The sequence below is a fragment of the Danaus plexippus genome, assembly GCF_018135715.1.
Source record: "Danaus plexippus chromosome 3 unlocalized genomic scaffold, MEX_DaPlex mxdp_25, whole genome shotgun sequence".
NCBI lineage: Eukaryota > Metazoa > Arthropoda > Insecta > Lepidoptera > Nymphalidae > Danaus > Danaus plexippus.
The window spans coordinates 3,130,904-3,147,340 of NW_026869844.1; the positions used below are offsets into that span (position 1 = coordinate 3,130,904).

Consider the following 16,437-nt stretch of genomic DNA (forward strand, 5'->3'; position numbering starts at 1 on the left):
GTTAATCGCACTAATATGAGTAGAGATTTTTGCAGTAGCTGGAAAAAATTAAAACTCAATGTGGCACAGGGTTCAGAAAACTGTAATATCAAAAACGATGTGGTTCAAAATAAACATATCATGAAAAAAGATAGAGGTAAGTCATAATATACAACCTCACTTGTAATATTCGCATGAATTATGTTTAAATCAAAGTTTAAATATTAATTTGTAAAGTTAATTCAAGCTAATAATGAATTGGTAGAACATTCATAAAGAAGTATGAGCTACTTAAGCCAATAATATTCAAATAAATACAGAATGTTAAATTCAACTCCACTTTATTGCACGGCATCATTATATACATATACTTTTATTTCATACCGTGATTATTAATTAAAATGTATTGATAAATTGACAAATAGAATGTCTAAGGCAATCGGCAAACCGCAAAGACAAATGTGTAGGTCAGATGCATATAAACTTAGGGCTAGTTCCAGGTATCCGTCTAAAAGTAAGAGTTTATCAATTCATTAATATATCAATATTGTGGTTCATAATAGGCAACTAGAATACTATAAAAAGACTATTAATTATTGAAATGTAACCCATGATCAGAACAATAAAAAAAATATCTAAGGACACCCAACCATTAATACTTTATTTATCACATCTCTCTTTTCAATTTTGGAAAAATAAATCGAAGAGAGAATTTCAGTATAGTAAAGTTATATACTTTTACTTATTTCGGCATTAACGATAATTGCGCTTAGAGTATAAGCCGGGAGAACAGCTTTCCGGAAATATATTCAAAGGCTTTTATGGAGGGAGGGTGACGACAAGTGCATTAGTATTGATGGTGTCTTTAGTGACTTCATATTTGTTTCTAAAATAAAAGTAAAAAGCCTTTTAAAGGAATACTATAAAATAAAATGACTTCTACACTATGTGATTGTTAATTTTTTAATCCGGTATAAAAATCCACAGGACTGTTATTCTTAAAAAAAATCAACTTTATAGAGACCAGACATTAATCTCATGTCAAAACATAGGATATGGTGCATTAAATTTTCATTTTCTTCTTGAAGTATTTTTTTATCGCTAAGAATTTAAAAAAAATGCTGTATAAGACTAATATATTGTAAGTTTAAATATAGTTTTTAAATTTTTTAGAACGGTCTTGACCGTTATAAAGACCAGAACATGACGATTGCAATTCTGTCGCTGGTTTCATTTTTGTTTATATACATCAAACCTCTATCAACTCATAATTTTTTTTCTGCGTATATACATTACATTTGGTGCCCTACATAGGACAAGAAACAATTTAACGGCGTCTTATTTAATGAGTTCATTTAAGTTTACGTGTTTTCCACCCCTTCATTTTGCATCATATTAAGGGTTACAGTCCTTTCATATCCACAACATACATTAATTTAATTAAGTTCCCATATGCCAACATTTCACAAAACCTGTATTATAAATAATTGTGAAATAATCATCATTAAGGCTATGAGAGTTATACTAGTGGGAAAAAAAAATATTTGTCCCCACAGCTTATAAATAAATATATACCTTTATATGTTCCCATCTCAGGTTGTGCCATTTTAACATAGAAAAATATTTTATTATCAAATATGTTTATCACAAGATCATCACAAAACGTACTACGCTGATCTACTAGGAAAACGAGCTATTTTCTGAGCTTCACTATAAATATATTTATCCAAGAAATGCAATAAAATTCTCAAGACTTCCTGTATGTTTCTTTTTCGATTAAAATATTATTGGTGAATAATTTATTTAAATAGTCTTCCAAATACTTTTGGGGCAGTTACTTTTTTTTCACCTTTCATCAGTTTAATTATTATTCTTACATTTTTGGAATCTACTTTAAATACCATTTGTGTATTTCTGCTTGAACTACTTTCAATTGATACCTACTCCAAGTAAATACGATAACCATCTTATCTATGAACATATTAGGCAAACCTTAAATGCAAATTATGTGAATAAGGTTGCTGACAAATGTTTATTTATTTAAATAGCAAGAATTAAAATTTCGATATCATTTTTTTTAAATAATCGAATGTTTTATTTCATAAGTATCGCCCATAAAAATTTTGATTAAAGATAATACTTTGTTATTAATTTTTCATTAAAGTTAAATTATCTTGACTCGTGTAAATTATAATGAAATTAAATTATATCAAATTACATGTTACCGTATTATTTCATTTTACGAAGAGAGGTATAAAGTTCATAAAAGCAACACAAGCCCCCTTGGGACGTTCTAATTATAGGCACAGGAAAGAGGGTTGGTTGTTTTTCGTAAGTTGGAACTTGATATTGTCATTTCCTTGTGGTGATAATATAAGTTAAAGCATAAAATAGTATTTAAAGTATGCTCATTATATTGTCCGTACAATCCATGGAGACAGGCTAACAAATTGAGCTAATTTACGTAAAAACATCGAAAAGGGAAGAGATAAGAAATGGCTTTCGAAATTGGACGTCACTGGATGTTATTTTTCCTTTAGAGGCCGCAAAAGGTCTAAATAGATGCGATTATGGGCAACCCTTATATTATACCGGGAAATAATAAATAAGTTACAAAAGGTTTTTTTTTGTATATTTTGTAGTAACACTTTTAATAATTATTATGTTTTTATGTGCTAGTTATTTGTTAAACAAATAAACTGGATAAATTTTAGGTAAAATAAAAATAAATAATAAAAAATAATTTTCAAACATCCTTTATTGAAACTAAAATTAAAAAGGATAATTTGAATCAATGATTCAAATACAATAACTTCTATATGTTAGAAATGGCAATAAAATCAACAGGAGATTTTAAACAATATTTAACTGATTTTATTAAATGTGTTAGAAAATTGAAACCAAAAAAGTTTAATCAATTTGTGGCGTCGGCAGTCCTGGTATTTTCACGTGCAAACCTGAATATTTAAGCAACCGCCCATACGAATAACGCAAATTGTGATTTGCATAAGCATTCTGTGCCACGTTGTGTTGGCTTTCACAGAATTATTCCGCCATTTGCGGCGTTCACACCTGCACATCGTTTTATCTTTATGGCCCTTGTTTAAATTTACCAAATCGAGCATCGAAGTATTTGCGACACCTTCACCTCACAGAAACTGCTATTGATCTGTAGCCACCGATCTCGCTTCGATGACTTCTTTGACATTACTAGTTGCCTCGCTTTAATCTCATTACGTTACCGTTCACGAGTAATTAATATTGTTAATAAATAGATTTATGTCCCATACGTTTAATTTGCCACGTTACCCAAAGAATTTATTTTATTTTACCTGATAGTCATATATATTCCGCATACTAGTATTTTGCAAAGTAGTCATTTGTACATATTTATCGACATGGATCAGTTAACAAATTTTCTAGTGTATAATAAAACACCCACATGCAAAAATAGCATGAATTACGAAGCTTTAATAACAGCTAAAAAAGAGCAAAATCAAAAAGACGGAGATATTGATAAGAGACTTCTACTGCTCTCGCCAGATCTTGGAAGAATGACTGAAGGTATGTATAACCTATTTTGTTTTTTTGACCTTAAACATTTCTTTCTATGTTGTTATTAATAAAATGTAAATTTAAATAATTCTTATCTCTCTTAACATTACTACACTACTTACTTCTAACATATTCGTTGTTAAAAATGAATATGAATAAACATTTTAGTATTATTAAAAATTATATAACATTTCTTAAATGAAATATCAATTGGCATCAGATTTCGTTATTTACTTTCGATTTCTTTTTTCAATATTATAAATTAAATTATTTTAAAGCAACAATTAACACGAGGAATCTCGATCTATAACTAAAATTAAATATTTTACGATTTTTTAAAAGATAGAAATGAAACCAATTAAATATTTAGCACAATTGTGTGTTACATTTATCGTTATTTATGTAAACTTTAACTCTAGGATAATAGCCAGACAATAACTTTTACAACGGTATCTATTAAGTACCTCAGAGGCTACTTTTCTCATATTTTCCGGAAATAAAATCAATGTTTAAACTATCTTTATACTAAAATTAAAAACCATAGATTTTATCATAAACATTTTCCACCCTACGTGATATTACAACAATATTGGAATAGTGTTTATATGTTCATTATAATACTCGTTTACTTTGATGTGGTTCATGTAACTGATTAGTTTGATGGAAGTACAGGTGTTGTGCAAGATATAAACGATTCCAGAATTATTATTACTATTAAACAATAACTACCATTCCCTGTATTTTAATGGAGCAAAATGTACATATAAAATACAGTATTTTTGTCCGTAATGTATATTAATACGATCACTCTATGTGAACCTTTACAATTAAAAATAGCTACTTAATTGCAAAACAAAAACTCAAAAACAATTATGTCTATATAAATAACATTATACCTCAACATATATGTACATTGCGTGTAAGTGGCCAAATTTATTTATGTCATGACATCACCAAAAGTTGAGTTTCGCTGAAAAATAAATGTATTTTTAACACTTGATATCTCTATACAAGTTTTATATGAAGAGATATATCCCATTGCAGGGAATTGACAAAATTTAATTTAAAATGATTCGGATAATCCTGCGTTTTCGACAGAACCAAGTGGTAGGCAATTTTATGCAATAGTTAAGGGAAAACTTTTCTAAGAAATAAGTTTTGCTAGAGTTCACTATTCTAACAAGGTAAGTTATACAAAAATTCTTTAAAATATCTTTTATTTTCGTGTTTCGTATGCTCTAATATACATATTTGTATGTCAATTAAATATAAACCTATTCAATATTTAACAATTGTCTCGTTTGTAATAGTTGTGTGAATTTTTTTCAGTTTTTTTTTTGTTTTCTAATTCATCATTCTTCGAACTACAAAATTATATCATTGAATGAGTATAATAAATAAAAAGTATATGAGAAGCTTCATTATAATTAATCTACGTAATAAGATCGTTGCCTTATTCTCCTCAGACGAATGTGTAAAAGTTTTTAGTATAATATGATTCAAATTATCGCTTTCGCCTATGACTTATGCGAACATTCTAAAATCGCAACAGTTAAGTCATCGGTTTAGTCAGTAATTGGCCTCTTCCACGGCTAAACCTTACTCTGGACTGTTAAAAAAAAGTGCTTGATATTTTATAAAATATTACTGCAACAATTATATGCATATAATATCAAACTAAGGTTTCAAAATATAACAAGATGGATGACGATCTTTTTGACTATAAACCTAAAGGTAAGATACATTAAAATTCTTCTATCTTTCTTCTGTCAAGGTGGAACTATAATATTAATGAATTATTTTCATTAATATTATAAAAGTAATGGTTGGTGAACCACATATAATGTGATCTACTGTATGTTCAATGTTAAACTGTTTGTAGCTACGTAATTACAGAACATTTGAATGCTGAGCAGAGATAAGCGAAACGAGGCGTTATCTAGAAACGTTTTGTTTGTTCCAGCAATTTACGTTTAGATGGATATTTGTTGTTTTACTGCTTTAAAGCCAATGTAATGTGAAAAAACGTTAATGGTTCTCTATATAGCAATATTTATAATTTTATATAACTGCTTAGTTCTGGAGACTGAGTGCAGTTTTTATAGCGACAGTAAATATTATCTCTAGATCAAATTTTTAAATGAAAATTTTCTATATTATATATTGCATTACTTAAATTAAATATTTATTGAGATTTTAATAACATTTTATAAGAAATTTTATTGAATTTATTTTAAATATTGTTTGATAATTACGTTAAAGGTGATATTAGATACAAATTATTAATTAAAAAAATATATTATTTATGTAATTTTTTTGTAAAAATTAAGTTAACAAATTATTACTGAAAAAAATATTAATCTTATTATTTTTTTTTATATTCTATTTTTCTTTCATTATATTATTCTACTAATATCTATTAGAATCAAGCGTTACTAATTGGTTCAGAGGTTAGAAAAAATACTTTAAATCAATTGTTACTTATATTCAAGTGTATAAAACCTATATAAGTTTTATACACTATATACGTGTATTGTCACTTTAAAGTAGTAAAAAAACTGTAATACACAGGTGCAGTTGTACCACATATTTTAAGCTATCAATTTTAATGTGTCTAGGTGCTATCTAAATGGGTGCACCGTAATTCATCCGACACCTAAATAAACAATGCAAAAAAAAAAATCGCATACAAAAATGATGGTTCTTTATAAAATAACGCTACTTTGAAATATGGAGCTGGTTTATATTGCAACGGTGCACGAAGGCGTGATTCTAAAAATAAAGATTAATTTCCTATAGATGGTAAGACTTCGATATGGAAATCACGATCTTCTTTTAAATTAGATTTTTAATTCTTTTTGCAGTCTACACATATTCATTTCAGATTATGTTCTTACTATTTCAGAAGTAATCGCATTTTAATATAAAAATCCAATAATGTGTAAACATTTAACATAACAAGCACAAGAAATACTTAAAATAATATTATATAACATGCAAGTGTTGTTAATCATGAGAAATAGCAATTTGAATTGGTTTACTTCTATTTTCTGTAGACGATTTAATGCCATGCTACTGAAGAAGGCATTTTTGACATGTTTTAAACCAACTGACGTTGAAATTTATACATCAGTGTTAAATTGTACACTTCTAGATGTTAGGCACCTGTAAATGTTTCTGTTTGATACCAATCCCCGGCTTAGTACGACGTATTTGCGTCAGCTTATGCACCTGATACGCCCTTAATATCGCAATATTTAGTTCTATTTCTGCTGTACTTATCAGAAAAGTCAATTTTGCTTGCGGTTTAATCACAATTTGTAACCGACGCGAGTGATACGTTTGAAATGAAATCGTTTGAGGTCGGTTGGTTCATTCTAGTATGAGCAGGAATATTGAAGATGTTTTGTTCCTTTAATAATACTTTAGAAGGTATGTATTTATTATATAATTCGCAACGTAAAAACTTTATATATTTTTATCAAAAACATAACTATGTACGTAAATCAGGTTATAATATTATTATTTTTTATATAAGTGATAGATTATAATAATATTTATAATAGTTATAAGAAATTTTATATTCAAAAGAAGTAATACATTAATGCGTATTACTTGCGTACTGAAAATTCCGCACTAAATTCACAAAGCCTTTTGCATTTAATATCATTAAAGCTAAAATGAATTATGAGATAACCAAATTATCCTGATTGACACAACATTATCTAATTACGTAAAGACAACGTATAAATAAAACATTAATCATGATTAGTTCACAATTTATACATAGAATAATACACTAACGAATTAATAGACAAACGGACGAATGGATAAACACTCCCATATTCATTTATAGAAAATTTATATGATCTTATATTTTTATAAACTTATTTATACAAAAGCTTTCAGACAACTATCCAATAAATATGGAACTTTAAAACCGTAAATATAGTTCGGTTCCATTATATCAATTGTGGGACTATTTCACACGAACACGAATGCAATTACCATGAAGCTCAACATCCACTTACATTTCTATTCTATGCTTTATACATTTGGAATCAATTTCACATCACCTTTCAATACACCTTCAGTACCAGTGGAATTCGAAGGCTGGTACCGTTCGCATCTCTCGCACAATTAAACTATAACATTTCTGAATCTTTTAACTCTCATGACCTGTTACTAGATACTTACTTCGTTTTGCCAATAACAATTGACAGCAAAAACATAATACTGATTAATACATTTCGTGTTTAATTATTTTTATACTGATATGAACACTATAATAAGGAAACAGGCGCTAGGCACATCGCAGGAAGAGTTTTATGGTACGAATGTAGTCTTCGAAAAAAATGAATAACTCAAGTTTTTATATTTTTTCAATATTTATAGATTTTTTATATATATTTTATTGTCTTCTATTAATAGATATCTTGATTGTTGAAATACATTGAATTGATTTCGAGGCAAAACCAAATATAACCATAACAACAGCATTTGATATTTGAATCTGTTTGATTCTAGAACGTGTGTTATACGCAAGAAACCGGCAAGTTGGTGCTCGACCTTCAGTGGTTGGTGGCAAACCTATTACTGAAGATTTGGCTATTGTGAGTGCATATCAGATTTGAATACTGACGAAAATTTAATATAACGTTCACTATATTCAATATTTTGTAGGAGCTTCGTGTAACAGCCTTTGGAACTGCGTCATGTCCGCCTCGTGGGGAGTGGATACACACTCCACTTGTGATGAGACCACCTGATCATCCTCTAGCGTATGGCCTGGCAGCTCCCAGAAATGGAACTCGATCCCTACTGTCGGGTCTTCAGGCTCACATCATCAAATGGCTTCTGTTCGACTCCCGGCCTCTGACAAAAGATAACAAATCTGTGGAACCACCTGACAGGTAGTATTATGGTTTTGTTACAGATTTATAAAATAATTTTCTATGGAAAAATAGAGAAAAATAGACAAAGTTTTGTAACTAAAAGTTAAATTCCGAACGCATGTATTTTGATTACAACCTTAAATATATAGTTTATTTAAAAAAAAATGCTTTTGGAACAACTTTTTCGACTTGTCTACAAAGTATTATAAAGGAATATATCAAAGATATTACACTCAAATAAATATATCTATTATACTTAAAAGCTAGATATTTAGACGGCAATAGTCATAAATATAATAGCCTTTCAAAAATAACATAGTGAAACGACTTAGCGGTATTGAGAAACAAAACATTGGTGTCACAAAAACAGTTATATTAAATACAAAAGTATTGATATTTATGATTTTAGTATTTAGGATAACTACGTGTTTTCTCTTTATCATTAAGGTGACCTTCATCTCGTCTGCCCTTGATCAGGGTTGCTGAATAGTAATTGAAGCGTCGGGAAAATTTAGATATAATAATATAATACTTAGTTTCATATAAAGGTAAAATTATTCATATTAATCCGGTTGATTCACAAATACCTTCTTTTAAGTTTTGAAAAATGTATTTTTTACTGTAACAAAAATTTAAAAGATGTACTCGTCTTAACTTTTTAAAAATGTACTTTGTAGTGGTAATATTTCTTACAAAATATCTATAAGATTCCCCCAGGGGAAATGGATATGTTTAACCTCAGCAGACAGATTTTTGGTAAACAATTTTCGAAGTTTACGTACATACACTGCATCGAACGATAATTCAGAAGGTATGGCTTCTGTGATATCCATACAATATTGTTGGTTAAAGTAAAGGGCTTAATTTACAGACATATTATTTGACATTCTTTTTAATAGGACTATAAAATAAACAAAGAAATTATCACCAATAAATAATTTAGTATGTACTAAACAATATTTCTTATATTATACAATACAGTGGAATAATATTTACGAATAAAAACAAATTATAATATTTTTTTATAAAAAAAATATTCAATAATATTGTTATTATATAACAATTTTCTACCAAATACACCTTTTATCCTTTACAGGAACACGTGATATGTTATACGCTTCAAAATGCCGATCATTATTCTCTAAAACGCCACGTGCTTTAGCATAAATCTATTCCACGGCATGACAATATTTTACTTAAATAGCGGATATTATGGGGTATTCGAAATTTCATACTATTAAATCATTGCAATATTGTATTAATAACATTAAGTGGTCTATAAAATGTGCTGCATTTAATTTATGAAGTACATAACATAAAAAAAAAACATATGAATCGTTATTTTATTGCTTCTGACAGAGCATTAGAAAAGAATTTTTAAAATACCAATGTCAACAGTTTTTAAAATTTGATAATATGAGGTATCTAATTTCCGTTCATAGCAAATGCTAATTTTATTTTACGTTAAACGCATTGATTTCCAACTGTGTTCAAATAAAGGCTTACTTTCTATTTATGGTTATGAACTACAAAATACATCAGAAAAATTTTTTTTTCAATATTTTTTATTTCCGTATAACTTTATTAGAATGAATAGGAATATAATTTGTGATTTATTTGAATGACCTTATGTTATATATTGAGTGCTCTGGTCTAGTTACCTACGTCCATCCGAAGAACGTCAAGAGGAAGCACTGTGGCGGGCGTGCAGTGAAGTTATCTGGCGCTGCGGTGGGGGTTTTAATGCCCAAACCGATACCAAGGTTACGGTGACACTTCCGACCAATCAAGTATACATACAACATAGTTCTCAATATTACCAAGATGGAATCACTGAGATGGTAAGCTAAATAAATTTAAAAATGTCTACAAACATCATTATCAGTTAATTAACTATAATTACTTATTACCAGGAAATGTTTTATAAATTTGATATGCCTATTTAAAGCTGCACTTGTTTGAATTCAAAAGTTTGGAGGACCTGCAGATTTTTTTGAAGCGATATTTGTATTTGGTGAGTTTTGTTATAATTTTTATTAAAAATTACACATCAAATCATATTATCTAAGGCCCAAGATTCATTTAACTTAAAAGTAATGATACTAAAGCGGGGAAGCCTCAAGAAGTCAGTTTAAGTCTTAAGACAGTCATTGTCGTCTTTCACAGAACTTTACCCGTTGGGTTGTATGCCTAACAGTATTATAAGTTTAGATATAAATCAAATGACCATCTATTATCTTGGCGCATCTTAATTTTAAACGTTTAATAAAATAGATAGAACTCTACGATTACCTCATATAAAACTTGACCATTCAAAATGATGACTTTATAAACAAAGATTTTATTTTCTCATTATAAGAATTTTATTCTATAAATCCAACTCATTACTTGTTAATGTTACAGTAAACATATGTTCAGATATATCCTCAAAATTTTCGATAAAGTCCTATCAATGACCTGACAAAACTTTTCAAACTTTCGAGAACATTTTTTGTTATAAATGCCAAAAACAGCACAGCGGATCCACAACTTCACGGTGGAAATAGAGATAGCGTCATAAATAAATCTTTTACAAAGTTTTATTTCAAGAACCTTTTATTCTCGCATTTCAACTTTATCTTCACTCTTTTGGAGTAAATATCTTAATTGTTGTCCTTTAACCATTGGATCAGTAAATTATCTCACTGATATATAGTCAAACAATATACATATGTACGCATATGTTGGAGCCTACAAACAAATATAAAATATCGATGCTGCTCCCAGTGAACCAACTTGAATGTATTATTGGTACATAGATTCGCTTTAATGGCATGTCATCTTCCCAAATTCTAATTTGCATTCAACATTTCATCACAAGTATTTTTAATTAGTATCGGGCCTTAGAGGTATTTCCTCATTTATTTAGAATATTGTAGGTACGTTTCACATAATTCGCTTCAACAGTAAATTGTTATTAAATTCATAATTTACCCCATCCTCAAATATCACTATTGAATAATATAATATTTTTATCAACAAAGCTGCTGAATACAATTTTCAATTATTGTGTCTTTCAAAGTAGTTGAAAATTAGTTGAGAACTTTTGTTTAATTAGTTTCAGTCTGAAGACGGCTCCGGATCCTTGTTGCTGCTCTACGCCTGCATTTTATCAAGGGGTTGCGAGAAGTAAGTTTATTATGAAAACATGTTTCTTGATTCCCAACAAACAATACAGCTTTAATGTTTTTAATTGCTGTTAAATAAACAACTTTATAATTTTTATTGCCATCATAAAAATGTTTTATTTTAATATAGGTTTAATATACTAGAATTATAGTGCTAATACATTTATTATAATATTGATGTAATAAAAATAATTTTTATATTTCGAATGATTTCAGTGTTAAAAAAGATCTTGATGGTAAACTGACCTATTTAGTTTCCACGCAAGTTGAAGGGTCTCTTAACGTGACGACTCTCCTACTCACGGGCCGTGCTACACCTTATTTGCATAACGGAGTACAATATGTGGGCGATGAAGATCATTATGTAAGATGTTCAGAAGATTTATATATAAATATATTGTTTAGCTATCTCTTCTATTTAACAAATTATTTAGAAAATTAAGCTATTTCAACCAAGATGACAGGTATTTAATATTCAGTTTGGCTATAGATTGTTTATTTTTCAGGCAATGCCGCAATTTGGCGTTCTATCCAGAAGTTCAGTAGGTCTTCTCGTATGGTACGGAAATGAGGAAAACGTCGGCTGCAACGTATCCAAACAGTACCCTGGATCTCGTCTGAAAACACCAGCAATGCCTATTTGGGTAAAAATATTACAAAACAAAATGTAGTTCTGTGTTTTAAAATAAATATTTTTGTACAAGCAAAGACTTCTTCAAAATATTATTAAAAATACTTTTTATTGACTCTCATAACGTTAAATAAATTAAGAAGTGTTGTAGACAATGTATTTTTTTTGCAACAATTTTTTCGTATAAAGTTTTTAAGTAAAAAAGTTACATCATACTTCATATCAAAAAGTATCTAAATGTCTTCTTAATCGCACAGGTAACAAGTTGCTCAGGACACTATGGGGTACTGTTCAATACTAATCGCGAGCTTCTGAGAAACTATCACGCTGAAAGAAGGTAAACGATGTTTTTTTTACTAAAAGGTTAATTTTTAAAATGTAAACATTCCTTAGTATTTTTTCTTGAAACATTAAGATTCCTACACCAAGTTTCCATTAAAATAATATTCAATATTAGAACTTATTTCAACAAGAAACATAAGAGTAAGTTTAAAGGTAGGTAAGGAGAAGCCGATTAAAAATGAACTCTATAATATTTTTGTTATAAGGTTTGATATTCACTATTACACCTGTGGTGGATGCCACGTTCTCTTGAATGTGGACACTCGAGCTCACGAAGACATGGTGCAATTGAGAAATGATGACATCAGCGCCACACCGCTTGAGAAACTCATTCACACTAAGTAATTTATATAACACTTTCTTTGGTATTAATACATAAAAAAGATAGTGCTTTTAAAATGATAGTGGACAAAAACTGCATTCTTCTTTGAACTATTTTTTGGTTTGACAGAGTATTTTTAGAATTAAAATTCCAAAAAATATATTGATGGTTATAATTATCATGTATTTTTATAAATGCTGAAATTAATTTCACTTACATTATTTAGTTTTGTACGTCGTACGTCTACAATCATTTATTTCAAGAATATACAAATTGTTTGTTAAGTGCAATAGAGCACAGAAGACAATAACTTTATCACTATATTATCACACGGAACTGTTTCAGGTGGCAAGACGCCAAGATCACTTGGTCTGGCCCCGTGCCCTTTGCGGATTCTCCCAACTAGATTATTGTCTAATTGCTATCGCTTTGTAGTATTGATGCTTAATATAAATTGAAATAGTTATCTATGTCAGATATTTCAAATTAAATTTGACGTTAAAATATGCTTATGCATTTGAATTTATCTCTTTATAGTGTGTAACAGTTTTAAAATGACATTGTTTAAATTGATTAAAAGTACGATTGATTATTTGCAATATTGCAATTTCAATAGCAGCAATTTTATGAGAGCACGGAAAATATACATTTAAATTTAGAATGTTGTTTTATTTTACTTTATCCACAATATATTCGATTTAATACTATCCAATTTTTTAACTGATATTGTACTTATTAAACCTCAAAAAGCGAATAAAAATTATAGTGAGTGGATTTCTTATCACACCTACATACATATTTATCATCTAAAGATCATTTACTTTTGAAAAAACCTCGACTTGAATCTGGAAAGGGGCTATTATCGCCTTCAGAAGTATCTTATAACGATAGATGACCGTCCCTCTTGACGAATAAAACGTAATTTATCATGATTGTGTGAATCGAATGTTGCTTCCGACGTTTTTTGATAATTTCTTTACATTATTCAACCAATTTTATCTTTAGCAATATTATTTAATAGCAACTGTAATATCAAAAAGAATTGCTTTTTATTTAATGTAATATCTGAATGTAAAAAAGCAAAACTCTTATAATTTATGTAATAAACTTCACCTAAAATTATTTAATATTCCGAAATGCTCTTAAGTGTTTTTTTAAAGCTTAAGTCAGTTTTAATTATTGTCGATAAAAATGTCGTGTTTCGAATATTAATGTTAACAAAGTTTTGGTCCATTAATTTTATAATAAAGTTAACACAATTGTTTTCGGGCATTACTTAATTCTAATAAAACATTCAGCCCTTACCGGCAAAAAAAACACAAGGAGGTTTATTTGTTTTTCTGCAATCAAAGATCCTTATTTTCTAATAGCTTTTAAATTGAATAATTGTACACACACACACATATAGAATATACACACACATATTCATATATAGAATCATTTAAAATACGGAGAAAAAAAAAACCTGATTTAACAGTTATTTCACATTTTTAGTTTATCTGTTGATAACCTTCTTCATTAATCATAATTCAAAGACAAAAATTCGTATGTTAAATTGAAGCAAATGTTGAACATATTTTGTGCAAATGTGTGCTCCTTGTACCAGTTCCATATATGTGATGTATAAAGAAAGTTAAGCACCAGTTTCATGTGTAGAATGTTTTATACATAATCTTAAGGGCCGAGACTGTATCCAATACAACATATTTATCATTTGTAATCATCTGTGAAGATATTTTTCCCTTTAACCTTTAATCCTTTTGATATAACATGAACATGTCCCAAAACTATAAAGCAAACATAACCGTACTTATTCAAAATTGATAACGATATGCGAACTTTCTCTCCATAAAATTAAACAAGTTAAATCATCGAATAAAATTTTACTGCTACAGATCTTGTCCGCTTCGGCCGACCGGGTGGGGCAATTAGAGATTGTTATGGCTTTGTTATAGACCAATAACATCACAGACACATATACCTACAAAATTGTACGAAGTACCTCTTTATTGGGTATGCTATTACATAGTTTTTTCTATGGAAATCAATCAAAGTGGCTTAAATATGGCACAAACTCCTCAACATCCAACATATTTTACCCATTTTTTGTTGAATAATGTTTTGTAAGTTACTTTTACAAGTGATTGATTTATGTGACTCACTATATATCATATATGACTTTTCAAATTTGAAATAAAAAATTCTTACTATTTATTTATAAAATTAATTAATAATATATTACATCCTGCCTTTAAATATTAGGTTACAACATATCGAATGATCATAGATAATAATTTATTTTATTAAAAGCATCTGTTGTTTTAACATCTCTGTGCCGCGTTTACGGACAAATTTCGTGAATGGTAGCACTTTGGGTGGACTATACTGATTTATGACGAGCGTTGGTCGTTTGGCTATTGTCCTCGCCAATTATTTGTATGATTTGGACGACGACCACGTATCTTCTAACCTCGTTGTGGTTTTAGTGACAATTGTGACCATTATTATAAGCAAAGTTTTGTTTTGTAATAATATCTACAAAAATTTTATAATTAGGACATTTTTTTCATGTAAAACAAGTGTTTATGGACTTTAGGGGTCGCGTAATTCCGACTTCTGCGGCTCAGAATATGTGTGTATGGAGATCATCTTGTAAATGGGCATTTAAATAAATTATTAAATCCCAGCGATCCTCGTAAACGCCACGCTTTCTTAACACACTTTCTCATCAACATAGCTCTGTTAAGAGGCATATTCTGTTCTAGTATGTAATGAAACAGATTACAATTGTCATACTATAAAAGATTATTGCTAAGAAATAACAGTAACCACACGTTTAAGTACTTTTACTCTTTATGATAAAATTATTTATTTTATCCTTTTATGCATTATTTAACTTTGTTTTAGTCAGGAGTCCTTGAAAATACAATTCATTTTAAACTGAGAAAGATAGAGTTGATTTTAATGACTAATCAACTTTTTCCGTAATATCTTGTTTCTAGTGTTATTTATAATTTCTCAAATATAAATAACAAAATAAAGTTCTTGTCAGTATAAATGATTTCATTACGTATCCAATTTTATTAGACCATAGTGCCGATTGAAAATATGCATCGGCTACTTATTATTTTGTGTATTTCACTGTAGAAGTTGGTAATTTCTACAAATGAATTATATTTGAGAAAAATTTCGAGAGATGATTGGATTACATAACGGTAAAATGCTTAAGTTATGACATTTATTTTATTACCATAATCATATAGAATGCATCGGATATATGCATACATAATTAATAATAAACTAAAGGCATATAGAAAGGAAAGGGTTTTAAAAAAGAACAAAATTTGCGATCTTCTTGGTCACGTTTGAGAGGCTTTGAAAATATATTTTATCACAAATGATACAAAAAAATAAATTAACAAATTAATATTTCATTAATTTTAACAATTTGTTCTCATAAAAAATTCCCAAATAATCGTATAATATATAGCTGAACGACAATAATTTTGACGCTTTCTGTTTTCAGTGTCATGTCTGTCCCAATTG

General features: G+C 28.7%; 1 protein-coding gene across 5 annotated transcripts; it reads left to right on the forward strand.

The window, feature by feature from the left end:
- LOC116779586 (inactive ubiquitin carboxyl-terminal hydrolase MINDY-4B) lies at positions 1-13,552 on the forward strand. Of its 5 annotated transcripts, none has more exons than XM_061526778.1 (11): positions 1-136; positions 8,062-8,147; positions 8,218-8,447; positions 10,087-10,270; positions 10,378-10,443; positions 11,527-11,597; positions 11,813-11,960; positions 12,103-12,240; positions 12,485-12,564; positions 12,776-12,910; positions 13,237-13,552. In XM_061526778.1, exons 1-11 carry the CDS (start codon positions 16-18, stop codon positions 13,295-13,297), a joined length of 1,320 nt encoding a protein of 439 aa, XP_061382762.1. In that variant the 5' UTR covers positions 1-15; the 3' UTR covers positions 13,298-13,552. The 5 variants fall into 5 exon arrangements, with proteins under 5 accessions (XP_061382762.1, XP_032529835.2, XP_032529844.2 ...); XM_032673944.2 differs by lacking the exon at positions 1-136 and adding an exon at positions 2,787-3,543; XM_032673970.2 differs by lacking the exon at positions 1-136 and adding an exon at positions 5,116-5,268.
- Positions 13,553-16,437: the final 2,885 nt, after the last annotated feature.